Genomic DNA, 15,690 nt, shown 5'->3' on the forward strand with positions numbered 1-15,690 from the left:
TGACTCTGTCCAAGGAGTGGGAGGCAACACGGAAGCGGGTTTTGGGGGCAAGGAAGATGAGGAGGAGGAGGTAGCTCACAGCAAGGAAGCGGGGAAACCGGTTTCCCCAACAGTCAGGATCTGTTTATCACTCTGGACCTGGACCCAGTACCCTCCGAACCCACCCAAGGTGGGCTCCCGGACCCTGAAGGCAGAGAAGGGACCTCTGGTGAGTGTACCTTTGTAAATATTATACATGGTTTAAAAGCAAGCGTGTTTAATGATTAATTTGCCCTGGCATTCGCGGCCAGTACAGCTACTGGAAAAGTCTGTTAACGTGTCTGGGGATGGAGCAGAAATCCTCCAGGGACATCTCCATAAAGCTCTCCTGGATGTACTCCCAAAGCCTTTGCAAAAGGTTTCTGGGGAGGGCAGCCTTATTTCCCTCCTCCATGGTAGGACACTTTACTACGCCAGGCCAGTAGCACATAGTCGGGAATCATTGCAGAACAAAGCATTGCAGCATATAGTCCCGGTGTTTGCTGGCATTCAAACAACATCCGTTCTTTGTCTCTCTGTGTTACCCTCAGGAGAGTTTTCAGAGTAGCAGCCGTGTTAGTCTGTATCCGCAAAAGGAAAAGGAGGACTTGTGGCACCTTAGAGACTAACCAATTTATTTGAGCATAAGCTTTCGTGAGTCCAGTGAATGCATCCGATGAAGTGAGCTGTAGCTCACGAAAGCTTATGCTCAGAAAAATTGGTTAGTCTCTAAGGTGCCACAAGTCCTCCTTTTCTTTTTCCTCCGGAGAGTGATATCATTCATGGTCACCTGGTTGAAATAGGGTGGTTTTAGTAAGCGGACACTCAGAGGTGCCTGTTCCTGCTGGGCTGTTTGCCTGTGGCTGAACAGAAATCTGCCCCGCTGTTAGCCACGCGGTGCGGGGAGGGGGAAGCCATTATCCCAGAGAATTGTGTGTGTGTGTTGGGGGGTGTGGGGGTGTTAAGTTGGGTTTCTGCTGCACGTGAACCCAGAAACCGCAGCCCCACCTTTTAAATGGTCAACCCAACGGCTATTTCGTAGGGGAAATGAGGGCGCTGCTGTTTGAAACCATTCCCACATGTTATGAAGGTTAAAGAAGCCAAAAGACTGTGGCTTACCATGGCTGCCTGCAAGCGGAAATCTGCTGCACGGCCCTGCGTGAGTGATCTCTCACACCAAACCGGCAGACCCTCAATAAGAGGCAAAATGCAACCTTGTAATGAAAGCACATGTGCTGTGTAATGTTAACAGCAAGGTTTACCGTGAAAGAGTCTACCCATTGTTCTATAAAATGTGTCTTTCTAACTACCACTCTCCCTTTTTTTTCCCTCCACCAGCTGCATGTTTCTCCTTCCCAGAGGCTAGCTAAGATTAGAAGGCGAAAAAAACGCACTTGTGATGAAATGTTCTCTGAACTCATGCTGTCCTCCCACACTGACAGAGCACAGCAAAATATGTGGAGGCAGACAATCTCAGAGTGCAGGAAAACACAATATGACCGCAAGGAGAGGTGGCGGGCTGAAGATGGTTAGTGGCGTCAGCTTGCTGAAAGAAGGCAGGAGTCATTGCTCAGGCTGCTGGAGGATCAAACTCATATGCTCCAGCATATGGTTGAGCTGCAGGAAAGGCAGCAGGAGCACAGACTGCCGCTACAGCCCCTGTGGAACCAACCGCCCTCCTCCCCGAGTTCCATAGCCTCCTCACCCAGACGCCCAAGAAAGCGGTGCGGGGGCCTCCAGCCACCCAGCTACTCCACCCCAGAGGATTACCCAAGCAATAGAAGGCTGGCATTCAATAAGTTTTAAAGTTTTAAACTTTTAAAGTGCTGTGTGACCTTGTCCTTCCCTCCTCCACCATCCCTCCTGGGCTACCTTGGCAGTTATTCCCCTATTTGTGTGATGAATAAATAAAGAATGCATAAATGTGAAGCAACAATGACTTTATTGCCTCTGCAAGCGGTGATTGAAGTGGGGAGGGGAGGGTGCTTAGCTTACAGGAAATTAGAGTGAAACTGGGGGAGGGGGGCGTTTCCATCAAGGAGAAACAAACAGAACTTTCACACCGTAGCCGGGCCATTCCTGAAACTGGTTTTCAAAGCTTCTCTGATGCGCACTACGCCCTCCTGTATTCTTCTAACTGCCCTGGTGTCTGGCTGCGCGTAATCAGCGGCCAGGCGATTTGCTTCAACCTGCCACCCCGCCATAAACGTCTCCTCCTTACTCTCACAGATATTGTGGAGAGCACAGCAGGCAATAATAACAATGGGAATATTGGTTTTGCTGAGGTCTAACCGAGTCAGTAAACTGCACCAGCGCACTTTTAAATGCCCAAATGCACATTCTACCACCATTCTGCACTTGCTCAGCCTATAGTTGAACAGCTCCAGACTACTGTCCAGGGAGCCTGTGTATGGCTTCATGAGCCATGGCATTAAGGGGTAGGCTGGGTCCCCAAGGATAAATATAGGCATTTCAACATCCCCAACGGTTATTTTCTGGTCTGGAAAGTAAGTCCCTTGCTGCAGCTTTTGACACAGACCAGAGTTCCTGAAGATGCGAGCGTCATGTACCTTTCCCGGCCATCCCACGTTGATGTTGGTGAAACGTCCCTTGTGATCCACCAGTGCTTGCAGCACCACTGAAAAGTACCCCTTTCGGTTTATGTACTCACTGCCTTGGTGCTCCGGTGCCAAGATAGGGATATGGGTTCCATCTATCGCCCCACCACAGTTAGGGAATCCCCACTGCAGCAAAGCCATCCACTGTGACCTGCACATTTCCCAGAGTCACTACCCTTGATAGCAGCAGCTCAGTGATAGCATTGGCTACTTGCATCACAGCATCCCCCACAGTAGATTTGCCCACTCCAAATTGAATCCCGACTGACCGGTAGCTGTCTGGCATCGCAGGCTTCCACAGGGCTATTGCCACTTGCTTGTGAACTGTGAGGGCTGCTCTTATCTTGGTATTCTTGCACTTCAGAGCAGGGGAAAGCAAGTCAAAGTTCCATGAAAGTGCCCTTATGCCTGCGAAAGCTTCGCAGCCACTGGGAATTGTTGCAGACCCGCAACACTGTGCGGTCCCACCAGTCTGTGCTTGTTTCCCGAGCCCAGAATCGGCGTTCCACGCCATGAACCTACCCAGTTGACACCATGATGTGCACATTGCAGGGGCCCGTACTTTGTGAGAAGTCTATGTCCATGTCCTCATCATAGAATCATAGAATATCAGGCTTGGAAGGGAACTCAGGAGGTCATCTAGTTCAACCCCCTGCTCCAAGCAGGACCAATCCCCAACTAAATCATCCCAGCCAGGGCTTTGTCAAGCCTGACGTTAAAAACTTCTAAGGAAGGAGATTCCACCACCTCCCAGGGTAACGCATTCCAGTGTTTCAACACCCTCCTAGTGAAAAAGTTTTTCCTAATATCCAACCTAAACCTCCCCCACTGCAACTTGAGACCATTACTCCTTGTTCTGTCATCAGCTACCACTGAGAACAGTCTAGATCCATCTTCTTTGGAACCCCCTTTCAGGTAGTTGAAAGCAGCTATCAAATCCCCCCTCATTCTTCTCTTCCGCAGACTAAACAATCTCAGTTCCCTCAGCCTCTCCTCACAAGTCATGTGTTCCAGTCCCCTAATCATTTTTGTTCCCCTCCGCTGGACTCTTTCCAATTTTTCCACATCCTTCTTGTAGTGTGGGGCCCAAAACTGGACACAGTACTCCAGATGAGGCCTCACCAATGTTGAATAGAGGGGAACGATCACGTCTCTTGATCTGCTGGCAATGCCCCTAAGTATACATCCCAAAATGCGATTGGCCTTCTTGGCAATAAGGGCACACTGTTGACTCATATCCAGCTTCTCATCCACTGTAACCCCTAGGTCCTTTTCTGCAGAACTGCTGCCGAGCCATTTGATCCCTAGTCTGTAGCGGTGCATTGGATTCTTCCGTCCTAAGTGCAGGACTCTGCACTTGTCCTTGTTGAACCTCATCAGATTTCTTTTGGCCCAATCCTCCAATTTGTCTAGGTCCCTCTGTATCCTATCCCTACCCTCCAGCGTATCTACCTCTCCTCCCAGTTTAGTGTCATCTGAAAACTTGCTGAGGGTGCAATCCACACTATCCTCCAGATCATTTCTGAAGATATTGAACAAAACCGGCCCCAGGACCGACGCTTGGGGCACTCCACTTGATACCGGCTGCCAACTAGACATGGAGCCATTGATCACTACCTGTTGAGCCCGACAATCTAGCCAACTTTCTACCCACCTTATAGTCCATTCATCCAGCCCATACTTCTGTAACTTGCAGGCAAGAACACTGTGGGAGACCGTGTCAAAAGCTTCGCTAAGGTCAAGGAACAACACGTCCACTGCTTTCCCTTCATCCACAGAGCCAGTTATCTCGTCACAGAAGGCAATTAGATTAGTCAGGCATGACCTTCCCTTGGTGAATCCATGCTGACTGTTCCTGATCACTTTCTTCTCGTGTAAGTGCTTCAGGATTGATTCCTTGAGGACCTGCTCCATGATTTTTCCAGGAACTGAGGTGAGGCTGACCGGCCTGTAGTTCCCACGATCCTCCTTCTTCCCTTTTTTAAAGATTGGCACTACAGTAGCCTTTTTCCAGTCTTCCGGGACTTCCCCCAATCGCCATGAGTTTTCAAAGATAATGGCCAATGGCTCTGCAATCACATCCGCCAACTCCTTTAGCACTCTCGGATGCAGCGCATCCAGCCCCATGCATTTGTGCTCGTCCAGCTTTTCTAAATAGTCCCGAACCACTTCTTTCTCCACAGCGGGCTGGTCACCTCCTCCCCATGCTCTGCTGCCCAGTGCAGTAGTCTGGGAGCTGACCTTGTTCATGAAGACAGAGGCAAAAAAAGCATTGAGTAGATTAGCTTTTTCCACATCCTCTGTCACTAGGTTGCCTCCCTCATTCAGTGAGGGGCCCACACTTTCCTTGACTTTCTTCTTGTTGCTAACATACCTGAAGAAACCCTTCTTGTTGTTCTTAATATCTCTTGCTAGCTGCAACTCCAGGTGTGATTTGACCTTCCTGATTTCACTCCTACATCCCCGAGCAATATTTTTATACTCTTCCCTGGTCATTTGTCCAATCTTCCACTTCTTGTAAGCTTCTTTTTTGTGTTTAAGATCAGCAAGGATTTCACTGTTAAGCCAAGCTGGTTGCCTGCCATATTTACTATTCTTTCTACACATGCGGATGGTTTGTCCCTGTAACCTGAATAAGGATTCTTTAAAATACAGCCAGCTCTCCTGGACTCCTTTCCCCCTCATGTTATTCTCCCAGGGGATCCTGCCCATCATTTCCTTGAGGGAGTCAAAGTCTGCTTTTCTGAAGTCCAGGGTCTGTATTCTGCTGCTCTCCTTTCTTCCCTGTGTCAGGATCCTGAACTTGACCATCTCATGGTCACTGCCTCCCAGGTTCCCATCCACTTTTGCTTCCCCTACTAATTCTTCCTGATTTGTGAGTAGCAGGTCAAGAAGAGCTCTGCCCCTAGTTGGTTCCTCCAGCACTTGCACTAGGAAATTGTCCCCTACATTTTCCAAAAACTTCCTGGATTGTCTGTGCACTGCTGTATTGCTCTCCCAACAGATATCAGGATGATAGAAGTCTCCCATGAGAACCAGGGCGTGCGATCTAGTAACTTCCGTGAGTTGCCGGAAGAAAGCCTCGTCCACTTCATCCCCCTGGTCCGGTGGTCTATAGCAGACTCCCACCACGACATCACCCTTGTTGCTCACACTTCTAAACTTAATCCAGAGACACTCAGGTTTGTCTGCAGTTTCATACCGGAGCTCTGAGCAGTCATACTGCTCCCTTACATACACTGCAACTCCCCCACCTTTTCTGCCCTGCCTGTCATAGAATCATAGAATATCAGGGTTGGAAGGGACCTCAGGAGGTCATCTAGTCCAACCCCCTGCTCAAAGCAGGACCAATCCCCAATCAAATCATCCCAGCCAAGGATTTGTCAAGCCTGACCTTAAAAACTTCCAAGGAAGGAGATTCTACCACCTCCCTAGGTAACGCATTCCAGTGTTTCACCACCCTTCTAGTGAAAAAGTTTTTCCTAATATCCAACCTAAACCTCCCCCACTGCAACTTGAGACCATTACTCCTTGTCCTGTCCTCTTCTACCACTGAGAACAGTCTAGAGCCATCCTCTTCGGAACCCCCTTTCAGGTAGTTGAAAGCAGCTATCAAATCCCCCCTCATTCTTCTCTTCTGCAGACTGAACAATCCCAGTTCCCTCAGCCTCTCCTCATAAGTCATGTGTTCCAGACCCCTAATCATTTTTGTTGCCCTTCGCTGGACTCTCTCCAATTTATCCACATCCTTCTTGTAGTGTGGGGCCCAAAACTGGACACACTACTCCAGATGAGGCCTCACCAATGTTGAATAGAGGGGAACGATCACGTCTCTCGATCTGCTGGCAATGCCCCTAAGTATACATCCCAAAATGCGATTGGCCTTCTTGGCAACAAGGGCACACTGCTGACTCATATCCAGCTTCTCGTCCACTGTAACCCCTAGGTCCTTTTCCGCAGAACTGCTGCCTAGCCATTCGGTCTCTAGTCTGTAGCTGTGCATTGAGTTCTTCCGTCCTAAGTGCAGGACCCTGCACTTATCCTTATTGAACCTCATCAGGTTCCTTTTGGCCCAATCCTCCAATTTGTCTAGGTCCCTCTGTGTCCTATCTCTGCCCTCCAGCGTATCTACCACTCCTCCCAGTTTAGTATTATCCGCAAATTTGCTGAGAGTGCAATCCACACCATCCTCCAGATCATTTCTGAAGATATTGAACAAAACCGGCCCCAGGACCGACCCCCGGGGCACTCCACTTGACACCGGCTGCCAACTAGACATGGAGCCATTGATCACTACCCGTTGAGCCCGACAATCTAGCCAACTTTCTACCCACCTTATAGTACATTCATCCAGCCCATACTTCTTTAACTTGCTGACAAGAACACTGTGGGAGACCGTGTCAAAAGCTTTGCTAAAGTCAAGAAACAATACATCCACTGCTTTCCCTTCATCCACAGAATCAGTAATCTCATCATAGAAGGCAATTAGATTAGTCAGGCATGACCTTCCCTTGGTGAATCCATGCTGACTGTTCCTGATCACTTTCCTCTCGTGTAAGTGCTTCAGGATTGATTCCTTGAGGACCTGCTCCATGATTTTTCCAGGGACTGAGGTGAGGCTGACTGGCCTGTAGTTCCCAGGATTCTCCTTCTTCCCTTTTTTAAAGATGGGCACTACAGTAGCCTTTTTCCAGTCATCTGGGACTTCCCCCGTTCGCCACGAGTTTTCAAAGATAATGGCCAATGGCTCTGCAGTCACATCCGCCAATTCCTTTAGCACTCTCGGATGCAACTCGTCCGGCCCCATGGACTTGTGCACGTCCAGCTTTTCTAAATAGTCCCAAACCACCTCTTTCTCCACAGAGGGCTGGCCATCTACTCCCCATGTTGCAATGCCCAGCGCAGCAGTCTGGGAGCTGTCCTTGTTCGTGAAGACAGAGGCAAAAAAAGCATTGAGTACATTAGCTTTTTCCACATCCCCTGTCACTAGGTTGCCTCCCTCATTCAGTAAGGGGCCCACACTTTCCTTGGCGTTCTTCTTGTTGCCAACATACCTGAAGAAACCCTTCTTGTTACTCTTGACATCTCTTGCTAGCTGCAGCTCCAGGTGTGATTTGGCCCGCCTGATTTCATTCCTACATGCCCGAGCAATATTTTTATACTTCCCTGGTCATATGTCCAACCTTCCACTTCTTGTAAGCTTCTTTTTTATGTTTAAGATCCGCTAGGATTTCACCATTAAGCCAAGCTGGTCGCCTGCCATATTTACTATTCTTTCGACTCATCGGGATGGTTTGTCCCTGTAACCTCAACAGGGATTCCTTGAAATACAGCCAGCTCTCCTGGACTCCTTTCCCCTTCATGATAGTCCCCCAGGGGATCCTACCCATCCGCTCCCTGAGGGAGTCGAAGTCTGCTTTCCTGAAGTCCAGGGTCCGTATCCTGCTGCTTACCTTTCTTCCCTGTGTCAGGATCCTGAACTTGACCATCTCATGGTCACTGCCTCCCAGATTCCCATCCACTTTTGCTTCCCCCACTAATTCTTCCTGGTTTGTGAGCAGCAGGTCAGGAAAAGCTCCCTCCCTAGTTGGCTCCCCTAGCACTTGCACCAGGAAATTGTCCCCTACGCTTTCCAAAAACTTCCTGGATTGTCTATGCACCGCTGTATTGCTCTCCCAGCAAATATCAGTTAAATTAAAGTCACCCATGAGAACCAGGGCATGCGATCTAGTAGCTTCTGCGAGTTGCCGGAAGAAAGGCTCATCCACCTCATCCCCCTGGTCCGGTGGTCTATAGCAGACTCCCACCACTACATCACTCTTGTTGCTCACACTTCTAAACTTAATCCAGAGACACTCAGGTTTTTCTGCAGTTTCGTACCGGAGCTCTGAGCAGTCATACTGCTCCCTTACATACAGTGCTACTCCCCCACCTTTTCTGCCCTGCCTGTCCTTCCTGAACAGTTTATAACCATCCATGACAGTACTCCAGTCATGTGAGTTATTCCACCAAGTCTCTGTTATTGCAATCACATCATAATTCCTTGACTGTGCCAGGCCTTCCAGTTCTCCCTGATTGTTTCCCAGGCTTCTTGCATTTGTGTATAGGCACTTGAGATAACTCGCTGGTCGTCCCTCTTTCTCAGTATGAGGCAGGAGCCCTGCCTTCTCGCGCTCTCCTGCTCATGCTTCCTCCCGGTATCCCACTTCCCCACTTACCTCAGGGGTTTGGTCTCCTTCCCCCGGTGAACCTAGTTTAAAGCCCTCCTCACTAGGTTAGCCAGCCTGCTTGCGAAGATGCTCTTCCTTCTCTTCGTTAGGTGGAGCCCGTCTCTGCCTAGCACTCCTCCTCCTTGGAACACCATCCCATGGTCAAAGAATCCAAAGCCGCCTCTCCGACACCACCTGCGTAGCCATTCGTTGACTTCTACGATTCGATGGTCTCTACCCTGGCCTTTTCCTTCCACGGGGAGGATGGACGAGAAGACCACTTGCGCCTCAAACTCCTTTATCCTTCTTCCCAGAGCCACCAAGTCCGCAGTGATCCGCTCGAGTATCACGTGGCTTGGTGCCCACGTGGAGAAGCAGGAAGGGGTAGCGATCCGAGGGCTTGATGAGTCTCGGCAGTCTCTCCATCACATCGTGAATCCTAGCTCCTAGCAAGTAGCAGACTTCTCGGTTTTTCTGGTCGGGGCGGCAGATAGATGACTCAGTCCCCCTGAGGATAGAGTCCCCGACCACCACCACCCGCCTCCTTCTCTTGGGAGTGGTGGTCATGGAACCCCCATCCCTAGGACAGTACATCTCATGCCTTCCAATCGGCGGAGTCTCCTTCTGTTCCCTTCCCTCAGATGTATCATCTAGTCCACTCTCCACATTAGTACCTGTGGAGAGAACATGAAAACGGTTACTTACCTGTATCTGCGTTGCTGGTACATGGACGCTCCCATTTCTTCTTCTGGAGGTCACATGCTGCCAAATTTCTTCACCGTCCTCCTGTCCCCGCTGCTCAGCCTGCTCTGAATCTTCAGAACCTTGTGCCCGTAGAAGCATATCCTGACGTCTGTTCAGGAAGTCTTCAGTTTCTCTTATGCAACGCAGGGTTGATACCTGTTGCTCCAGACCTTGAACCTTCTCTTCCAATATGGAGACCAGCTTGCACTTTGTACAAAGTCACTTCTGTCCTGTGGAAGAAAGACAAACATGGCACATCCAGTGCAGGTCACAACAGCTGAACACCCCCCCCCCCATCCATATTACCTTCCTTCTACGAGCTTCCTCAGGAGTTGTAGTAATTACTCAGAGACTTAGGCGAGATGTAAGCCTCAGCAGGCTCTCCCCAGGCGAACTCCCAGGCAAACTCCCTCTGTTAGCCGCTCTGCTGTTCACTACTCAGCTGGTTCGCAGCTGACTGGCAGACTGGCTTTTATACAGTCAGGCCCACTCAAGGCTCACCTGGAACAAAGCACTCCCTGTTCACATTTTCGGACCACCAATCAAGCACACGGTCAAACTGTCAAACTGTCCCCACAACAGGCACTCAGATACTCACCAACATAGCCTCCTTAATGCAGCCCTTAGTTTACCTCCTCTCAGGCAGATCCCAGGCAAACTCCCTCTGTTAGCCCCTCTGCTGTTTGCTGCTCAGCTGGTTCGCAGCTGACTGGCTTTTATACAGTCAGGCCCACTCAAGGCTCACCTGGAACAAAGCACTCCCTGTTCACACTTTTTAAATCACTCTCGTCACTGTGCTGCAGTCGCCGCCTCCTCGCCTGATTTCGCTTTTCTTGCAGGTTATGGTTCTGCATATCCTGCTGGATAACGCGCGCGGTGTTTATAGTGCTCATAATTGCCGCGGTGATCTGAGCGGGCTCCATGTTCCCAGTGCTATGGCGTCCGCGCTGAAAAAAGGCGCAAAACGATTGTCTGCTGTTGCTCTGACGGAGGGAGGGGTGGCCGACAACTTGGCTTACAGGGAATTAAAATCAACAAAGGGGGTGGCTTTGTGTCAGAGAAACAGAATGGCCCCCTCAAGGATAGAACTCAAAACCCTGGGTTTAGCAGGCCGTTGATTTCACAGAGGGAGGGAGGAGAAAATGAATACAAAGCAAATCTGGTCTGTTTCTTGTTTTGAGCCACTTCATCTATCTTTATACATCTTGCTGGCAGCAGATGGTGAAGTACAACTGCTGGCCATCGTCGTCTCCTGGCTGCTCAGCAGAAGACGGTGCAGTAGGACTGCCGGCAGGAATGAATTGCCATGAGACGAAATTTAAAAGGGAAATGACCTGGCTGAGTCACTCCCATGTTTGCTCAGGCGCCCCGACCGACCTCACCGAGGTTGGCTAAAAGAGCACCCTGGAGTACGGCGACAATGGCTACCAGTCATACTGCACTGTCTGCTGCCAAAAGGCAATGAGCTGCTGGGGTGTAGCAATGCAGTACCACGTCTGCCAGGACCCAGGAGACATATGGTGACGGTGAGCTGAGCAGGCTCCATGCTTGCCGTGGTATGGCGTCTGCACAGGTAACCCAGGAAAAAAGGCGTGAAATGATTGTCTGCTGTTGCTTTCACGGAGGGAGGGAGCGAAGGAGGGAAGGGGGGGCCTGACGATATGTACCCTGAACCACCCGCGACAATGTTTTTGTCACATCAGGCATTGGGATTTCTCCCCAGAATTCCAATGGGCGGCGGAGACTGCGGGAACTGTGGAATAGCTACCCACAGTGCAACGCTCCGGAAGTCAACGGTTGCCCCGGTACTGTGGACGCACTCTGCCGACTAAATGCCGACTAAATGCACTTAGAGCATTTGTGTGGGGACACACACAATCAACTGTATAACAACGCTTTCTACAAAACCGACTTCTATAAATTTGACCTAATTTCGTAGTGTAGACATACCCTTAGATTTCCAAGAGGCTCAGTCTGTCTCTGTTTATGTTGGGCTTTTAGTTGACCAGGTTTTCTCATAAAGCAGTGAAGGTCTCATAGTTTCCAATGCATTTGCCTACTTTTCTGACAAACACTGGATTAAAATGGAATAAATTCTATTCTTCCCGAATAATGAAACTTGCACTGGGAGTGGAAAGTGGGGAGGTTTGCGGTAATTCTTAGCTGCTGTGCAGGTTTGTTCCATAGTCTCTACAATGCACAGTGGCTCAAGGAGGAGTGCAGGGATAGAGCTGGTGATGAGCTATGAGGCATCAACTCTACCCAGAACTGTTGTGTACTGTAGTGTCAGGTTAGTGTCTATTTCATTCTGGTTGGTCCCCTTACGAAACCCACACAGACTCCCTTTATTTGACCCTGGGTTGTGTCTAAGCCCTGAATCTGGATATGCCCCAGGACATGTTCACTATTTTTTGCGGGGTCGAGGAGGGAAAGGGAGATCTGTAAGAAATTTTTTTTTTTTTTTTTTTGAATTTGCTGTTGGCCAGAAAAGGGAGGAACTGCATTGGAAACTGAGACCTTCACTGCTTTATAATAATAATAATAATTAATAAATAATTTAATTAATGTTAAGAAAGCTTGTAATTCAAAAGCCCAGCATGAACAGAAGCTGACTGAGCCCCTGAATTCTGTTCATTTTGTTTTTTGTCTTGTAGGATTTTGCGTTTTAAGAAGGAGTCTCCAACTCTGCAACCAAAGGAGCCGCCTCCCTCCCTGCTGGAAGCAGATCTAACTGAATTTGATGTGAAGAATTCCCACTTGCCATCAGAAGTCCTGTACATGCTTAAAAATGTCAGGTAAGGTTGAAGTGAAAGATTGAGGGTTGATCTTGATATGTGCTAAACTGGTGTAAATCAGCAGTAACTCCAGAGAAGTCACCAAGCTTTACGAGTGTGAAATCAGAATGAGGCCTTTTAATGAATTTAAGTATGTGGCATAAGGCTTTTCAGGTGGGGAAAAAATAATACTGATTTGCAGTTGCCAAGAAGCATTAGGTAAGGAAAAGAAGAGGGTGGTCCAATGGACTAGGTTTGGGAGTAAAAATGCTGAGCTCTGCTAGATGGAATAGATTTCTGTTAATGCTCTTTCTATGCCCTTGGAAACTCCTTTTGGACTTTTTTTCTACATTGCTACGGAAATGTGTAACAAAGGGCAGTTGGACCATTTTGGTGTGTTCCGTGTCAGACTGACAGCTCTGCAGACTTGCCACGAGCAGCAGCACAAATGTATGCACTTTGCTCCGAGAGGGACCGGCTTGAGGGGAGGAGAGTTCACTCTTCATGTTCACTCAGTCTGGCATCTGCATCTCTTTGCTGAGACAGTTAAAGGAGCCAGTTGCCTCCAATTATTTTGCTTGTTATATTTTTTGAGAGGTAATGATAGAAGGTTAGGGTTGGAAGAGAGCTCAGGAGGTCATCTAGTCCAACCCTTTGCTCAAAGCAGGACCGATCCCCAACTAAATCATCCCAGCCAGGGCTTTGTCAAGCTGGGCCTTAAAAACCTTTAAGGATTGAAATTCCACCACCTCCCTAGGTAAAGCATTCCAGTGCTTCACCACCCTCCTAGTGAAAAAGTTTTTCCTAATATCCTAGACCACCCCCACTGCAACTTGAGACCACTACTCCTTGTTCTGTCATCTGGTACCACTGAGAACAGTGGACTTCCGTCCATTAACAGCTAACCTGAGCTAATCCTTTCACTTTATGTAAGTGATTAAACAACCTATGCATCTTTTGTCTCCTCTCTGTAGGTTTGTGGATGTTTTCATGATTTAAAAAACTTTTCCACCATGCCCTTGAAGACTAAATTATAGCAGAGTCTCTGCCTTCCTTGGCCATCTAGTAGAGTTATTGTTAGTCACCTAGGCTTTTATCTATGGACTGATGGCACAATTAATATGTATTATTCTTGACACATTTTATGGGTCAGATAAATTCCACTGAAACATGAATTTGTCATGGGAGAATTTTTTTTTTTTAAATCTAAATTTAGGGAGATGCCTAAAGAGCCCTTTTCAGTGCTGTGTACTGACAGGAAATGAGGGTAGAGACTGGTGTTTCTGCTTTTGCCTGGGTGATCTTGGTTGTGATGAGAGCCTGCTTGCATGTTCCCTGAAAGGGGTGCTTATCCCAAACTCCCAAATACTCCTGTGAAACTGGCATTTTCCTCCCCCTCTATTCTGACATTTTTCTGGTGAGTTCGCTGTTCTAGTTACATTAGTGAACAGAGAAGTTTTCTGGGTGATTTTCTTCTTCAAGTGTGTGGCTATGTTTCAGGCTTCTAGGGTCACCCAATGAAATTAATAGGCAGCAGGTTTAAAACAAACAAAAGGAAGTACTTCTTCACACAATGCACAGCCAACCTGTGAAACTCCTTGCCAGAGGATGTTGTGAAGGCCAAGACTATAACAGGGTTTAAAAAAAGAACTAGATATATTCATGGAGGATAGGCCCCTCAGTGGCTATTAGGCAAGGATAAAAAACAATGCTCTGAAGTGTCCTGAGTCTCTGTTTGCTGGAAGCTGGGAATGGGCAACAGGAGATGGATCACTTGATGACTACCTCTTCTGTTCATTCCCTCTGAGGCATCTGGCATTGGTCACTGTCGGAAGATGGGATACTGGGCTAGATGGACCATTGGTCTGACCCAGTATGACCCTTCTGATGTTCCTCTCCACATTCCCACCTTCAAAGGCCACACATCAACTTTTGGCTGAGGAGGGCAGGTTGTGGATGCCTTTTAGCCCATCAGCATCACTCAAAGTGCTGACCAAAGGGCCTTGCTGGAAAGCAATCCCAAATCTTTTCATCCCTGCAAGGATCACACAGTGCTCCTGCTCTTCTGGCTCCGAGAGTTCTGTCCTTTATGTGGCTGCATATGGCATGGGACTTCCAGGTTCCCTCATGGATTCCCACAGTATTGGTACCATGAGGCTTTGCTAGTTTAGGGAGGGCTCTCATGCACCACGGCATCTGCAGGTTTCCTTTTGCAGCAGAGATGGTGTCACTGATCCTTTTCTTTCCTGCAGGGTTCTTGGCCATTTTGAGAAGCCTCTCTTCCTGGAGCTGTGCAAGCACATGTTCTTTGTGCAACTGCATGAAGGCGAATACATCTTCCGTCCTGGGCAGCTGGATAACAGCATCTATGTCGTGCAGGATGGCAAGCTAGATGTTTGCGTTCAAGAAAGTGTAAGGATAAGCCCAGCCACTGACTCCTTTTTTCATAAATCTCTTATTAGAATGGCATATGGCTAGAGATCAACATCTCCATCATGTGATGACTTGGAACAGGCTATGTTAGCCCCTGTAAGGCGAGTGTTAAACTTTCTGGCAGACTGTGACTCATTAGGCCAGTGATTCTCAATAAGGAGTACATGTATCCCTGGGGATACTCAGAGGTCTTCCAGGGGATACATGAACTCATCTAGATATTTGCCTAGTTTTACAACAGGCTACATAAAAAGCACTAGCGAAGTCAGTATGAACTAAAATTTCATACAGACAATCACTTGTTTATACTGCTTTATAGACTATACACTGAAATGTATAGTAAGCAATTTTAGTAATAGTAAAAGTAATAGTGGGCTGTGACACTTGTATTTTTATGTCTGATCTTGTAAGCAAGTAGTTTTTAAGTGAGGTGTAACTTGGGGATATGGAAGACAAATCAGACTCATAAAAATGGCCATACTGGGTCAGACCAAAGGTCCATCTGGCCCAGTATCCCATCTTCCAACAGTAGCCAATGCCAGGTGCCCTAGGGGGAATGAACAGAACAGGTAATCATCAAGTGATCCATCCCCTGTCGCCCATTCCCAGCTTCTGGCAAACAGGCTAGGGACAACATCCCTGCCCATCCTGGCTAATAGCCAATGACCATCCTGGCTAATAGCAATACTCCTGAAAGGGGTACAGTAATCTGGAAAGATTGAGAGCCAGTGCATTAGGCAACATGGTCATCAACAACGAGGAGTCTGGTGGCACTTTAAAGACTAACAGATTTATTTGGTCATAAGCTTTCGTGGATAAAAAAGCCCCACATCTTCAGATGCATGGAGTAAAAATTGCAGATACAGGATGGTATTTTCAGGAAGATCACCGATG

The 15,690-nt window shown here is 48.2% G+C and overlaps 1 protein-coding gene across 2 annotated transcripts in view; it reads left to right on the top strand.

Moving 5' to 3' along the window:
• The window catches only part of PNPLA7 (patatin like domain 7, lysophospholipase), a 400,735-nt gene that overhangs the window by 39,722 nt on the left and 345,323 nt on the right, over window positions 1-15,690 (top strand). For both annotated transcript variants that reach the window (XM_074973884.1, XM_074973883.1), the window contains exons 7-8: window positions 12,244-12,384; window positions 14,616-14,775. In XM_074973884.1, coding sequence (XP_074829985.1) covers window positions 12,244-12,384; window positions 14,616-14,775 — 301 coding nt within the window. The remainder of the gene's footprint in view (window positions 1-12,243; window positions 12,385-14,615; window positions 14,776-15,690) is intronic.

This window comes from Natator depressus, chromosome 16 (genome assembly GCF_965152275.1).
Source record: "Natator depressus isolate rNatDep1 chromosome 16, rNatDep2.hap1, whole genome shotgun sequence".
In the NCBI taxonomy this organism is placed as follows: domain Eukaryota; kingdom Metazoa; phylum Chordata; order Testudines; family Cheloniidae; genus Natator; species Natator depressus.